This window comes from Oncorhynchus nerka, linkage group LG9a, assembly GCF_034236695.1.
Source record: "Oncorhynchus nerka isolate Pitt River linkage group LG9a, Oner_Uvic_2.0, whole genome shotgun sequence".
NCBI classification, from domain to species: Eukaryota; Metazoa; Chordata; class Actinopteri; order Salmoniformes; family Salmonidae; genus Oncorhynchus; species Oncorhynchus nerka.
The window spans coordinates 26,790,135-26,804,666 of NC_088404.1; the positions used below are offsets into that span (position 1 = coordinate 26,790,135).

Below are 14,532 nucleotides of genomic sequence, written 5' to 3' on the forward strand. Positions count from 1 at the left end.
CCATCCTAATATTGAGTTGCACCCACCTCCCTTTTGCCCTCAGAACATCCTCAATTCATCAGGGCATGAACTCTACAAGGTGTAAAAAGCGTTCCACAGGGATGCTGGCCCATGTTGACTTCAATGCTTCCCACAGTTTTGTCAAGTTGGCTGGATGTCCTTTGGACGGAGGACCATTCTTGATATACACAGGAAACTGTTGAGCATGAAAAACCCAGCAGCGTTGCTGTTCTTGACACAAACCGGTGCGCCTGGTACCCATTACCATACCCCATTCAAAGGCACTTCAATCTTTTGTCTTGCCCATTCAGCCTCTAAATGTAACACATACACAATCCATGTCTCAATTATCTCAAGGCTTAAAAATCCTTCTTTAACCTGTCTCCTCCCCTTCATCTACACGGATTGAAGTGGATTTAATAAGTGCCACCAATTAGGGATCATAGCTTTCACCTGGATTCACCTGGGAAGTCTGTCATGGAAAGAGCAGGTGTTCTTAATGTTTTGTATGATTTTATATGATACTAAAACCCAATAAACTAAATATATAAGCTGTTAAGCAGTTGACTTGAAAGAAGCTGTTGGACAGGGCTTGAGCAGAGGGGGAATTGATGTTACGGCCAGGGGAAAGACGGTCAGTCTGACAGACAGGTCAGACAGACAGGTTCCTTTGCAATAGCCACTCGTCTGAAGGTATCTAGTCCTCCGTGGATGAAAGCATAACACCCACCTGGGTGAGGCCTTAGCAGCTGAAGTGCCAAAGCACACCATACCTCAGCCAGGGTCCGGAAAAGTCCCCACTATGAGCCTCATCAGCCTCCCATCTCCACACACAGTCCCTATCCTTACAGGAACTGTTAGGTGAAACAAAAAAGCCAACACATTACAACACATTAGCTAGAAAGCTACACATTAGCCACTGTTGCAGGACTGTGATGGCAGCTATCTATCCAAGCCCAACAAACAGACCTGCCATCACAGTCCTTCAACAGTGAGTCAGCATGCATGTTGTATGTGGTCAAAACTCAGATATGAAAAATAAGTTAAATAAAAAATGCAATGAAAACCAAACTTAATTAATATATACATGCAAAACAACCAGCATATTAACATATTCTGCTGTTCTGCATTGGGAGGTAGATGAACGAAAACACTGAGCCTAGAAATGTGCATATTGTGACAGGAAATAGGTATGATGTGGATAGAGATTGCATAATAGACTATTATTGTTTCATGAGCATTAGAAGGTAATATCAAAGATTATGATAACCAACTCCCTTTCATCTGGTAATATTTTGCAGCCACATTTTATAGAGGGCATTTGCTTGTTTGTAATGTCTTGTTGACATGTTTTTCTCACTTTTTATCAATCTTGTCTTTTTAAAGAATCAAATGCTATTCTTTGGTGTGACTGCTGACGGGCAGTTCTTGTCCAAATCGGCGATGGAGATTTCTCAAAACCATGAGATGCACAAGGTGCCGTTTATGACTGGAGTCAATGACAACGAAGGTGGCTGGCTTTTAGCAAAGGTGAGTTGATTTTGAAAGACGATTTAAATTTGTTTCAACAATCAATGCTAGATGTTAGGTTGATGAAAACGGTCTCTCAGTCAGTTTTATGGAAAATGTGATTTAGTGACACAGGAGAAAGAATAGTAGTTACAAATAGCCTAAGATTAATAGCATTTATATTGTCAAAGTGAACGCATTCAATGAACCCTAATGGTGAGGAGTGGATATAATCCTGTGACATCCTCAGCTTTAGTGCTATGCTACATATACTGAACAAAAATATAAACCAATATGTAAAGTGTTGGTCCCATGTTTCATGAGCTGAAATAAAATTTCACAGATATTTTCCATATGCACAAAAAGCTTATTTCTCTCATATTCTGTGCACAAATTTGTTTACATCCCTGTTAGTGAATATTTCTCCATTGCCAAGATAATCCATCCACCTGACGAGTGTGGTATATCAAGAAGCATGATCATTACACAGGTGCACCGTGTACTGGGCTCAATAAAAAGCCACTCTAAAATGTGCAGTTTTGTCACACAACACAATGCCACATATGTCTCATGTTTTGAGGGAGCATGCAATTGGCATGCTGTTATGACTTCTATGAATGGTGGGTGGAGGTACGTGGATCTTTTATTCCAATGACAGCGGAAAAACGGACATGCAAAACACAAGGGCGCATGAAACAACCCGTCCAAATAAACAGGACAGAACTGTCCGGACAAATAGAGATCACAATAATCAACCAACACCGTAAAACAGAGAACAAACCCGCACAATAACCAGCGGGCCTAGTGCCCTTAAATAGCCTACAAACAAAACTAAACTCAAAACAGGTGTAACCAATTAGACCCAACTAACAGAAACAAAAGGAAAGGGAATCGATGGCAGCTAGTAGGCCGGCGACGACCGACGAGCGCCGCCCGAACAGGAAGAGGCACCATCTTCGGCGGGATTCGTGACACATGCTGAGTGCAGGAATGTCCACCAGAGCTGTTACCAGAGAATTTAATATTCATTTCCATGTCCAATCAGCCACATGTAACCACGCAGACCACATGTAACCACGCCAGCCTAGGACCTCCATATCCGGCTTCTTCACCTGCGGGATCATCTGAGACCAGCCACCCGGCAGCTGAGGAAACTGTGGGTTAGTTCAACCAAATAATTTCTGCACAAACTGTCAGAAATCGTCTCAGGGAAGCTCATCTGCATGCTACTCGTCCTCACCAGGTTCTTGACCTGACTGCAGTTTGGCATCATAACCGACTTCAGTGGGCAAATGCTCACCTTCAATGGCCACTGGCACGCTGGAGAAGTGCGCTCTTCACGGATGAATCCCGGTTTCCACTTTACAGGGCAGATGGCAGACAGCGTGTATGGCGTTGTGTGGGTGAGCGGTTTGCTGATGTCAACATTGCAAACAGAGCGCCCCATGGTGGTGGTGGGGTTATGGTATGGGCAGGCATAAGCTATGGACAACAAACACAATTGGTATCTGTGACCAACAGATGCATATCTGTATTCCCAGTCATGTGAAATACATAGATTAGGGCCTAATGAATTGATTTTAATTAACAGATTTCCATATAAACTGTAACTCAGTAAAATCATTGTATTTTTAAAATTTTAAAATTTTACCTTTATTTTACTAGGCATGTCAGTTAAGAACAAATTCTTATTTTCAATGACGGCCTAGGAACAGTGTTGCCATTTATATTTTTGTTCGGTGCAGTTTGACTCCAGTTTAGACACATCGCTTGCTCAATGCTTGCACAACCCAAATGTTATTTTATCTTCCATTTACACTATTGCATGATTTACGCATCAAGTGTATGTACCATATTAAGATCATACTGGATAAATTCACAACTTGAAATGGTGCTATTAAATCAGATCATTTTCAGCGGTGTGACTGGTATGTACATTGTCAAGCAGGTGGTCACATGTGTTCACGAGGCAGAGTACCCTAGTTCAAGCCCAGTCAGAGGCAAGTTGAGGGAGGAAGCAAAGCTGTTAAACTAGAACAGTGACGCCAGTTACACGCACGCATCTCAGGGTTAGGATTACGCTCATGGTGGAGATATTAGATTAAAGAATAAAATGACTAACTATCTGAATGAAATTCCCCCTTAACGTATTATTGCCAAAGATTACATGATTTATTAAATTGTAAGGCTTTGTACTCCTCTTTTTCTCTTTAAAGAGTGATTTTTAGAAAAGTAGTAATGTGTTTTCTCCCATAGTTCTTTGCTCCTCCAGGTTGGGAGGATGGAGTGGACCGGGTGAAGGTCATACCCATGATGGCCATGTTCTACCCAGATGTAAGAAAAAAGCACACCAGATGATATTGTCTAACTACTGATGACAATACATGCTGTGGCTACACTGAATGGTTGTTGTCTCCTTCAGCCCAAGGATCAGTGGATAACTGAGCTAATAGCAGATGAATACCTGGGAACCTCTGGAAATCGGGTGAAAAACCGTGATGGGTTCACTGAGCTGCTTGGGGACATTATGTTCACCATTCCTGCCCTCCAAACGGCAAACTTCCACAGAGGTAAGAGCACTAGGGCCCATAGAGTTCAGGATTAGAACTGGTACAGTGCATTCGGAAAGTATTCAGACCCCATGACTTTTTCCACATTTGTTACGTTACAGCCTTATTCTAAATGGATTAAATATCAATCTACACACAATATTATAACACATTTTTTTGTTGTTGCAAATTTCTTAAAAATAAAAAAACTGGGGGCCTCCTGAGTGGTGCAGCGGTCTAAGGCACTCCATCGCAGTGCTTGAGGCGTCACTACAGACCCAGGTTCAGGGTTTGGCCGGGGGGCTTTACTTGACCCATCGAGCTCTTGCGACTCCTTGTGGCGGGCCAGGCGCCTGCAGGCTGTCTTCGGTCGTCAGTTTAATGGTTTTTCCTCCGACACATTGGTGTGGCTGGCTTCCGGGTTAAGCGGGCGAGTATTAAAAAGCGTGGTTTGGCGGGTCATGTTTCAAAAGAGACTCAACCTTCGCCTCTCCCGAGCCAGTTAGGGAGTTGCAGTGATGAGACACGATTGTAATTTAATCACAATTGGAGTCCACCTATGGTAAATTCAATTGATTAGACATGATTTGTAAAGGCACATACCAGTCTATATAAGGTCCCACAATTGACAGTGCATGTCAGAGTAAAAAACAAGCCATGAGGTTGAAGGAATTGTCCGTAGAGCTCAGAGACAGGATTGTGTCGAGGCACAGATCTGGGGAAGGGTACCAAAACATTTCTGCATTGTTGAAGGTACCCAAGAACACAGTGGCCTCCGACATGCTTAAATGGAAGAAGTTTGGAACCACCAAGACTCTTCCAAGAGCTGGTCGCCCGGCCAAACTGAGCAATCGGGGGAGATGGGCCTTGGTCAGGGCGGTGACCAAGAACCCAATGGTCACTCAGACAGAGCTCCTGAGTTCCTCTGTGGAGATGGGAGAACCTTCCAGAAGGACAACCATCTCTGCAGCACTCCACTAATCAGGCCTTTATGGTAGAGTGGTCAGACGGAAGCCACTTCTCCATAAAAGGCACATGACAGCCTGCTTGGAGTTTGCCAAAAGGCACCTAGAGGACTCTCAGACCATGAGAAACAAGATTCTCTGGTCTGATGCAACCAAGATTGAACTCTTTGGCCTGAATGCCAAGTGTCACGTCTGGAGGAAACCTGGCACCATCCCTCCGGTGAAACATGGTGGTGGCAGCATCAAGATGTGGGGAAGACACTGGGAGACTAGTCAGGCTCAAGAGACATAGGAACAAAGCAAAGTACAGAGAGATCCTTGATGAAAACCTGCTCCAGAGTGCACAGGACCTCAGACTGGGGCAAAGGTTCACCTTCCAACAGAACAATGACCCTAAGCACACAGCCAAGACAAGGCAGGAGTGTCTTCGGGACAAGTCTCTGAATGCCCTTGAGTGGCCCAGCCAGAGCCCGGACTTGAACCCGATCGAACATCTCATCCCCTGAAAGTAGTTGTGCAGCGACGCTCCCCTTCCTACCTGACAGAGCTTGAGAGAGTCTGCAGACAAGAATGGGAGAAACTCAGGTGTGCCAAGCTTGTAGCATCATACCCAAGAAGACTCGAGGCTGTAATCGCTGCCAAAGTTGCTTCAATGTTTTTTTCATTTATTTTTATTTTTATACATTTACCTATAAATTATTAAAAACTGCTTTTGTTTCGTCAGTGTGGGGCATTGTGTGTAAATTGAGGGGGAAAAAATCATTTTAATCCATTTTAGAATAAGGCTGCAATGTAGCAACATGTCAAAAAGTGAGCGGGTCTGAATACTTTTCGAATGCACTGTATTTCAGAAATCACATTCTGAGGTCTCCGTACAGAATTCAAGTCTATTTCCAGAGGCCAATTAACCTAAATGTTACTGTCTTATCCCACACAACAGATGCAGGTGTGCCTGTGTACCTGTATGAGTTCCAGCAAACTCCCAGCATGCTTAAGAAGATGAGGCCGAGTTTTGTTGGATCTGACCACGGAGATGAGCTTATGTTTGTTTTTGGAATCTGCTTCACATCACATTTTATAATGGATGGTAAAGGAATTAACCTCAACCTTGAATCTAATCTGCATGTCATCAATCCAGTTCCCCAAGTTCTCCATAAATACTCTATTTCATACAATCACTCACCACTCATCACTCAACTACTCACTCTTTTTCTCAGGTTGTGCAGAGAAAGATGAACAACTAAGCAGAATCATGATGAGTTACTGGGGTAACTTTGCTCGTACAGGGTAAAGAACTGTTTTTCATGTTTCCAGAACATAAAGTGGTGGCTAAATATATTTGCACTCGTTCACTTTTCTTAAATAATTCTCAATTTCTTCTAAAATAAGTAGAAATTAAAGGAAAGAATTGGATCTCCACACATTGTTATTGGATTTCCAACATTGCAGAACCAATTTAGTTTTGAGGAACTTAAGTTTAAAATTCAAATTTAGTAAGGAAACTAAAAGGCAAGGACAAAATGATTTGCATCCAATAGTTTATACTTGGTTGCGCAGCCTTTGGCCATGTTTACTGCTGACAAACACTTTTGTAACCACAGTCGAGTCAGTTCAGCTAAACCTGGGTATGGCAACGGGGGATGTGAGGGAAGTTGAAGCTCAGTGACTGCATTTCGACACAATTTAAAAACTAAAAAATGCTATTTGGGGGGAACAGCAAAAAACATAATTGACCCCAGCCATTAATTATCACCGCAATATTAGGTTTAAGGTCTGTGGAACGGCATATACAATATAAAGCACTGCTCAACCTCATCATAAATTGGCTCATTTACTTGTGGAACGTCACATAAAATGCAACGTGAAATAAATACACGCTGTTAAAAATATATATATATTTAACCAGGTAGGCTAGTTGAGAACAAGTTCTCATTTGCAACTGCGACCTGGCCAAGATAAAGCATAGCAGTGTGAACAGACAACACAGAGTTACACATGGAGTAAACAATTAACAAGTCAATAACACAGTAGAAAAAAGGGGAGTCTATATACATTGTGTGCAAAAGGCATGAGGAGGTAGGCGAATAATTACAATTTTGCAGATTAACACTGGAGTGATAAATGATCAGATGGTCATGTACAGGTAGAGATATTGGTGTGCAAAAGAGCAGAAAAGTAAATAAATAAAAACAGTATGGGGATAGGTAGGTAAATTGGATAGGTAGGATAGGTAGGTAAATTGGGTGGGCTATTACCGATGAACTATGTACAGCTGCAGCGATCGGTTAGCTGCTCAGATAGCAGATGTTTGAAGTTGGTGAGGGAGATAAAAGTCTCCAACTTCAGCGATTTTTGCAATTAGTTCCAGTCACAGGCAGCAGAGAACTGGAACGAAAGGCAGCCAAATGAAGTGTTGGCTTTAGGGATGATCAGTGAGATACACCTGCTGGAGCGCGTGCTACGGATGGGTGTTGCCATCGTGACCAGTGAACTGAGATAAGGCGGAGCTTTACCTAGCATGGACTTGTAGATGACCTGGAGCCAGTGGGTCTGGTGACGAATATGTAGCGAGGGCCAGCCGACTAGAGCATACAAGTCGCAGTGGTGGGTGGTATAAGGTGCTTTAGTGACAAAACGGATGGCACTGTGATAAACTGCATCCAGTTTGCTGAGTAGAGTGTTAGAAGCAATTTTGTAGATGACATCGCCGAAGTCGAGGATTGATAGGATAGTCAGTTTTACTAGGGTAAGTTTGGCGGCGTGAGTGAAGGAGACTTTGTTGCGGAATAGAAAGCCGACTCTTGATTTGATTTTCGATTGGAGATGTTTGATATGAGTCTGGAAGGAGAGTTTACAGTCTAGCCAGACACCTAGGTACTTATAGATGTCCACATATTCAAGGTCGGAACCATCCAGGGTGGTGATGCTGGTCAGGCGTGCGGGTGCAGGCAGCGAACGGTTGAAAAGCATGCATTTGGTTTTACTAGCGTTTAAGAGCAGTTGGAGGCCACGGAAGGAGTGTTGTATGGCATTGAAGCTCGTTTGGAGGTTAGATAGCACAGTGTCCAAGGACGGGCCGGAAGTATATAGAATGGTGTCGTCTGCGTAGAGGTGGATCAGGGAATCGCCCGCAGCAAGAGCAACATCATTGATATATACAGAGAAAAGAGTCGGCCCGAGAATTGAACCCTGTGGCACCCCCATAGAGACTGCCAGAGGACCGGACAGCATGCCCTCCGATTTGACACACTGAACTCTGTCTGCAAAGTAATTGGTGAACCAGGCAAGGCAGTCATCCGAAAAACCGAGGCTACTGAGTCTGCCGATAAGAATATGGTGATTGACAGAGTCAAAAGCCTTGGCAAGGTCGATGAAGACGGCTGCACAGTACTGTCTTTTATCGATGGCGGTTATGATATCGTTTAGTACCTTGAGCGTGGCTGAGGTGCACCCGTGACCGGCTCGGAAACCAGATTGCAAAGCGGAGAAGGTACGGTGGGATTCGAGATGGTCAGTGACCTGTTTGTTGACTTGGCTTTCGAAGACCTTAGATAGGCAGGGCAGGATGGATATAGGTCTGTAACAGTCTGGGTCCAGGGTGTCTCCCCCTTTGAAGAGGGGGATGACTGCGGCAGCTTTCCAATCCTTGGGGATCTCAGACGATATGAAAGAGAGGTTGAACAGGCTGGTAATAGGGGTTTCGACAATGGCGGCGGATAGTTTCAGAAATAGAGGGTCCAGATTGTCAAGCCCAGCTGATTTGTACGGGTCCAGGTTTTGCAGCTCTTTCAGAACATCTGCTATCTGGATTTGGGTAAAGGAGAACCTGGAGAGGCTTGGGCGAGTAGCTGCGGGGGGGATCCGTAGCGGATACAGGCAATGAGGCAGTGATCGCTGAGATCCTGGTTGAAGACAGCGGAGGTGTATTTGGAGGGCCAGTTGGTCAGGATGACGTCTATGAGGGTGCCCTTGTTTACAGAGTTAGGGTTGTACCTGGTGGGTTCCTTGATGATTTGTGTGAGATTGAGGGCATCTAGCTTAGCTTGTAGGACTGCCGGGGTGTTAAGCATATCCCAGTTTAGGTCACCTAACAGAACAAACTCTGAAGCTAGATGGGGGGCGATCAATTCACAAATGGTGTCCAGGGCACAGCTGGGAGCTGAGGGGGGTCGGTAGCAGGCGGCAACAGTGAGAGACTTATTTCTGGAGAGAGTAATTTTCAAAATTAGTAGTTCGAACTGTTTGGGTATGGACCTGGAAAGTATGACATTACTTTGCAGGCTATCTCTGCAGTAGACTGCAACTCCGCCCCCTTTGGTAGTTCTATCTTGACGTAAGATGTTATAGTTGGGTATGGAAATCTCAGAATTTTTGGTGGCCTTCCTGAGCCAGGATTCAGACATGACAAGGACATCAGGGTTAGCAGAGTGTGCTAAAGCAGTGAGTAAAACAAACTTAGGGAGGAGGCTTCTGATGTTGACATGCATGAAACCAAGGCTTTTTCGATCACAGAAGTCAACAAATGAGGGTGCCTGGGGACATGCAGGGCCTGGGTTTACCTCCACATCAACCGCGGAACAGAGAAGGAGTAGTATGAGGGTGCGGCTAAAGGCTATCAAAACTGGTCGCCTAGAGCGTTGGGGACAGAGAATAAGAGGAGCAGGTTTCTGGGCATGGTAGAATATATTCAGGGCATAATGCGCAGACAAGGGTATGGTGGGGTGCGGGTACAGCGGAGGTAAGCCCAGGCACTGGGTGATGATGTCACAAGAACGCTGACTTCAAATGCTGACATCTGCCACTGTTTACCAAGAGAGTTTTCATCTATATTTTTCGTAGCTGTCTATTTACCACCACAAACCGATGCTGGCACTAAGACTGCACTCAACGAGCTGTATAAAGCCATAAGCAAACAAGGAAATGCTCATCCAAAGGCGGTGCATTTTACCTCATTTCTACCACCATGTTACACGTGCACTCTAGACCACCTTTACTCCACACACAGAGATGGGTACATAGCTCCCCCTCACCCTCCATTTGGTATATCTGACCATATCCTCCTGATTTCTGCTTACACTCATCAGATGTGTCAGGGCTTGCAAACTATTACAGACTCCAAAGGGAAGTGCAGCAGTGAGCTGCCCAGTGTCACGAGCCTACCAGATGAGCTAAATTACTTCTATGTGCGCTTCGAGGAAAGCAACACTGAAGCATGCATGAGAGCACCAGCTGTTCCGGACATCTGTGTGATCACGCACTCCGTAGTCGATGTGAGCAAGACCTTTAAACAGGCCAACATTCACAAAGCCGCAGGGCCAGACGGATTACCAGGACATGTACTCCGAGCATGCGCTGACCAACTGTGTCTTCAAGTGTCTTCACTGACATTTTCAATCTGTCCCTGACCGAGTCTGTAATCCCAACATGTTTCAAGCAGGCCACCATAGTTCCTGTGCCCAAGAACACTAAGGTAACCTGCATAAATGACTACCGACCCGTAGCACTCACATCTGTAGTCATGAAGTGCTTTGAAAGGTTGGTCATTGCTCACAACACCATTATCTCAGAAAAACCCAAGAGCCACTCCAATTTGCATAGAGCCCAACAGACCCACAGATGATGCAATCTCTATTGCACTCCACACTGCCCTTTCCCAACTGGACAAAAGGGACACATACGTGAGAATGCTATTCATTGACTACAGCTCAGCGTTCAACACCATAGTGCCCTCAAAGCTCATCACTAAGCTAAGGACCCTGGGACTAAACACCTCCCTCTGCAACTGGATCCTGGACTTCCTGAGGGGCCGACCCCAGGTGGTAAGGGTAGGTAACAACACATCCGTCACACTGATCCTCAACACGGGGCCACTCAGTGGTGCGTGCTCAGTCCCCTCCTGTTCACCCATGACTGCATGGCCAAGCACGACTCCAACACCATCATCAAGTTTGCAGATCACACAACAGTGGTAGGCCTGATCACCAACAACAATGAGAGCCGATGGGTAGGGGGTCAGAGACTTGACCCTGTGGTGCAAGGAGAACAACCTTTCCCTCAACATGATCAAGACAAAGGAGATGATTGTGGAAGTACAGAAAAAGGAGGGCCGAGCACACCCCCATTCTCATTGACTGGGCTGTAGTGGAGCAGGTTTGGAGCTTCAAGTTCCTTGGTGTCCACATCACCAACTAACTGTCATGGTCCAAACACACCAAGACAGTCAGGAAGTGGGCACGACAACACCTATTCCCCCTCAGGAGACTGAAAAGATTTGGCATAGGTCCTCAGACCCTGAAAAGGTTCTACAGCTGCACCATCGAGAGTATCCTCACAACTGCTCGGCCTCTGACCGCAAGACACTAAAGAGGGTAGTGCTTATGGCCCAGTATATCACTGGGGCCAATCTTCCTGCCATCCAGGATCTCTATACCAGGCGGTGTCAAGAGGAAAGCCCTACAAATCACCAAAGACTCCAGCCACCCCAGTCATAGACTGTTCTCTCTGCTACCGCACGGCAATCGGTACCAGAGCACCAAGTCTAGGTCCAAGAGGCTTCTAAACAGCCTCTACCCCCAAACCATAAGACTCCTGAACAGCTAACCAAATAGCTACCCGGACTATTTGCATTGACCCCCACCCCCCCCCACACACACACACACATTTTGACGCTGCTTCTACTCTCTGTTTATTATCTATGCATAGTCACTTTAACTCTACCTACATGTACCTCAATTACCTCGACTAACCTGTGCCCATTATCCCAGTTTACTGTTTACTTCAGTTTATTTAGTAAATACGTTCTTAACACTTGTTTTTTCTAAAAACTGCATTGTTGGTTAAGGGCTTCTAAGTAAGCATTTCACTGTAAGGTTTACACCTGTTGTATTCAGCGCGTGTGACAATTACAATTTGATTTGATTGCTCGTCTTAATATTTATATATTTCTTAATTCCATTATTTTACTTTTTTAGATTTGTGTGTATTGTTGTGTATTGTTTGACATGACTGCTCTGTTGGATCTTGGAACACAAGCATTTTGCTACACCCGCAATAACATCTGATAAATATGTGTAAGTAAACATTAACATTTTATTTTATTTGACCTTTCTAATGGAAGTTTGTCCCACTCTTCAGCATCAAACTGCACCAGGTGTTTCAAGTAGGTTTGCCAACAGGTGGCACAAGAGAGGTTCGATAATGCTTTAGGGTGGATTTTCTGCCTCTGGTACTGGGGCCTTGAACGTGTGCAAGGCATCATGAAATCAGCAGATTATCAATGTATTTTGGAGTCCAATATTCAACCCAGTGTCCACAAAACCTGGACTCTGTCAAAGGTTTTGGGTCTTCCAGCAGGACAAGGACCCCAAACATTTTAAAAAGTACCCAAGAATGGTTCAAGATGAAATGCTAGACTGTTCTGGAGTGGCCAGCGCTGAGTCCAGATCTGAATCCCATCGAAAACCAATGACGAGATCTGAAAACAGCAGATGTTGGAGGGTACCCCTGAAACATTGCAGAATTGGAGCAGTTTGCAGCTGAAGAACGAGGCAAACATCCATTAGAAAGGTGCAGCGAGCTCATTGATGGCTACAAGAAGTGTTTGTCAGCAGTTATCTTGGCCAAAGACTGAACCACCAGGTATTAGCTTTTCTTTCTTTTCTAAATGAAAATTGTGAACTTAAGTTTCAAAAACCGAAATTGATTCTGCAATGTTAAAAATCCAAGATGCAATGTGTAAAGACCAAATTATTGTCATGGTTTCTCCGGGCACCAGAGGGCGACAGAGACTGCCCTAGAGAATTTTTTGTTACTCTGGTGTTGCTTATGATTTCGTTATGATTTCCCTTTTAGAAGAGGTGTGTTTTCTGTCCTTGTTTGCAGAAGCTTGATTTTGGTTGCCCCGTGTGTTTGTCGCCTGAGTAAGTTTTCTAGTCCTAGTCCTGCTATTTTTAAAGAATTTTTGTGATCCTTCTGTTACCTTATTTTCAGTAACGTATTTACGTTTATCCTAAACCATTGGTTCCTCATCTGGTCCAGTCTCTGCACCTGCGTCCAACCCCACCATGTCACTGCAAGATTCTGCTCCAACATGGACCCAGTGGATATCAACCATATTAAAGAGGTCATAACCCACCAAGGAGCACTGTTGAGAAGACAACAAGAACAACTCTCCCAGATCTCTGAGACCCTCCGGGCACTCACCGATTCCTTCCGTCCACGGCACACCCCCAACCCAGGAGGAGCCAATGCCCAAGTCTCATCGCCCAGTGCTACAGGCGTTGCGGTAGTTCCTCCAAGGAACCTGCACCGGGATCCCAGCCCCTGAGCAGTATGACGGCCACCCAGGAAGATGTAAGAGTTTCCTCACTCAGTGCTCTCTGGTGTTCGAGCTACAGTCCTCCTTGTTCCATACTGATCGGGCCATGATTGCCTACATCCTCTCTCTGCTCTCGGGCAGGGCCCTGCCATGAGCAACGGCCGTGTGGGAACAGCAACCACCATCCTGCAGCTCCATATTAGCCTTAACTGCTGAGCTGCGTCAAGTCTTCAACCACCGAGTCGGCGGAAGAGAAGCAGCAAGCCGACTGTTCAGACTCCGCCAAGGGGCCAGACCAGTGGCTGCCCCCCCGGACTCAGCATTGAGGAAAGGGAAAGTTGTTCAACTGAATGCCTTCAACTGAAATGTGTGTTCCGCATTTAACCCAACTCCTCTGAATCAGAGAAGTGCGGGGGGCTGCCATAATTGATATCCACATCCTCAGTGCCCGGGGAATAGTGGGTTAACTGTCTTGCTCAGGGGCAGAATAACAGATTTGTACCTTGTCAGCTCAGGGATTCGATCCCGCAACATTTCAGTTACTGGCCCAAAGCTCTAACCACTAAGCTACCTGCCGAGCCAATGCAACTGGGACGCAAATGCCTGAGCACACAAGAGCATGACAGGTGCGTGCACGAAGGCTGCTGCCTCTACTGCAGAGGTCGCGGTCAACTCCGTGCTACATGCCCAGAGCTGACAGGAAACGCCAGGGCTCGCCAGGACAAGGGGAGACCCTGACTAGCTGTTGAATTACTTCCCGGTTACCCAGTCACCGTCTGTTACTTTCTGCAATCCTCCACTGGGACAACCGTCAGCAACAGATTCAAGCTTTCGTGGACTCCGGGGTCACAGATAACTTCCTTGATCAAGACTTCGAATTACAAATCTCCTGAGTGAAATGTCCCATCCCTCTGCAGAGCCCTCAATGGACGCCCCATTGGCTCCGGCCAGGTAGAATATCAGAGTCCATTCTACTGCAAGTTGGGGTGAAACACTCAGAGACTCTTAGTTTTCTTTTGATAACGGCTTCCAAGAACCCCCTTATCCTAGGGTACCCCCTGGCTAACGCTACATAACCCACTATTTTCCTGGTCCACGGGTCACCTACTAGACTGGGGTAAGGACTGCCAAGACTAAATGTCTCAGACCTCCACCAACAGCCTCACTGTGTTCTCCTGCATCCATTGAAGAC

At 45.5% G+C, this 14,532-nt stretch overlaps 1 protein-coding gene across 2 annotated transcripts in view; it reads left to right on the forward strand.

The window, feature by feature from the left end:
* ces2b (carboxylesterase 2b) overlaps positions 1-14,532 on the forward strand; it is a 46,858-nt gene that overhangs the window by 9,407 nt on the left and 22,919 nt on the right. For both annotated transcript variants that reach the window (XM_029667785.2, XM_029667784.2), the window contains exons 8-12: positions 1,387-1,530; positions 3,766-3,843; positions 3,932-4,079; positions 5,964-6,110; positions 6,241-6,310. In XM_029667785.2, the coding sequence (XP_029523645.2) occupies positions 1,387-1,530; positions 3,766-3,843; positions 3,932-4,079; positions 5,964-6,110; positions 6,241-6,310 (587 nt within the window). The remainder of the gene's footprint in view (positions 1-1,386; positions 1,531-3,765; positions 3,844-3,931; positions 4,080-5,963; positions 6,111-6,240; positions 6,311-14,532) is intronic.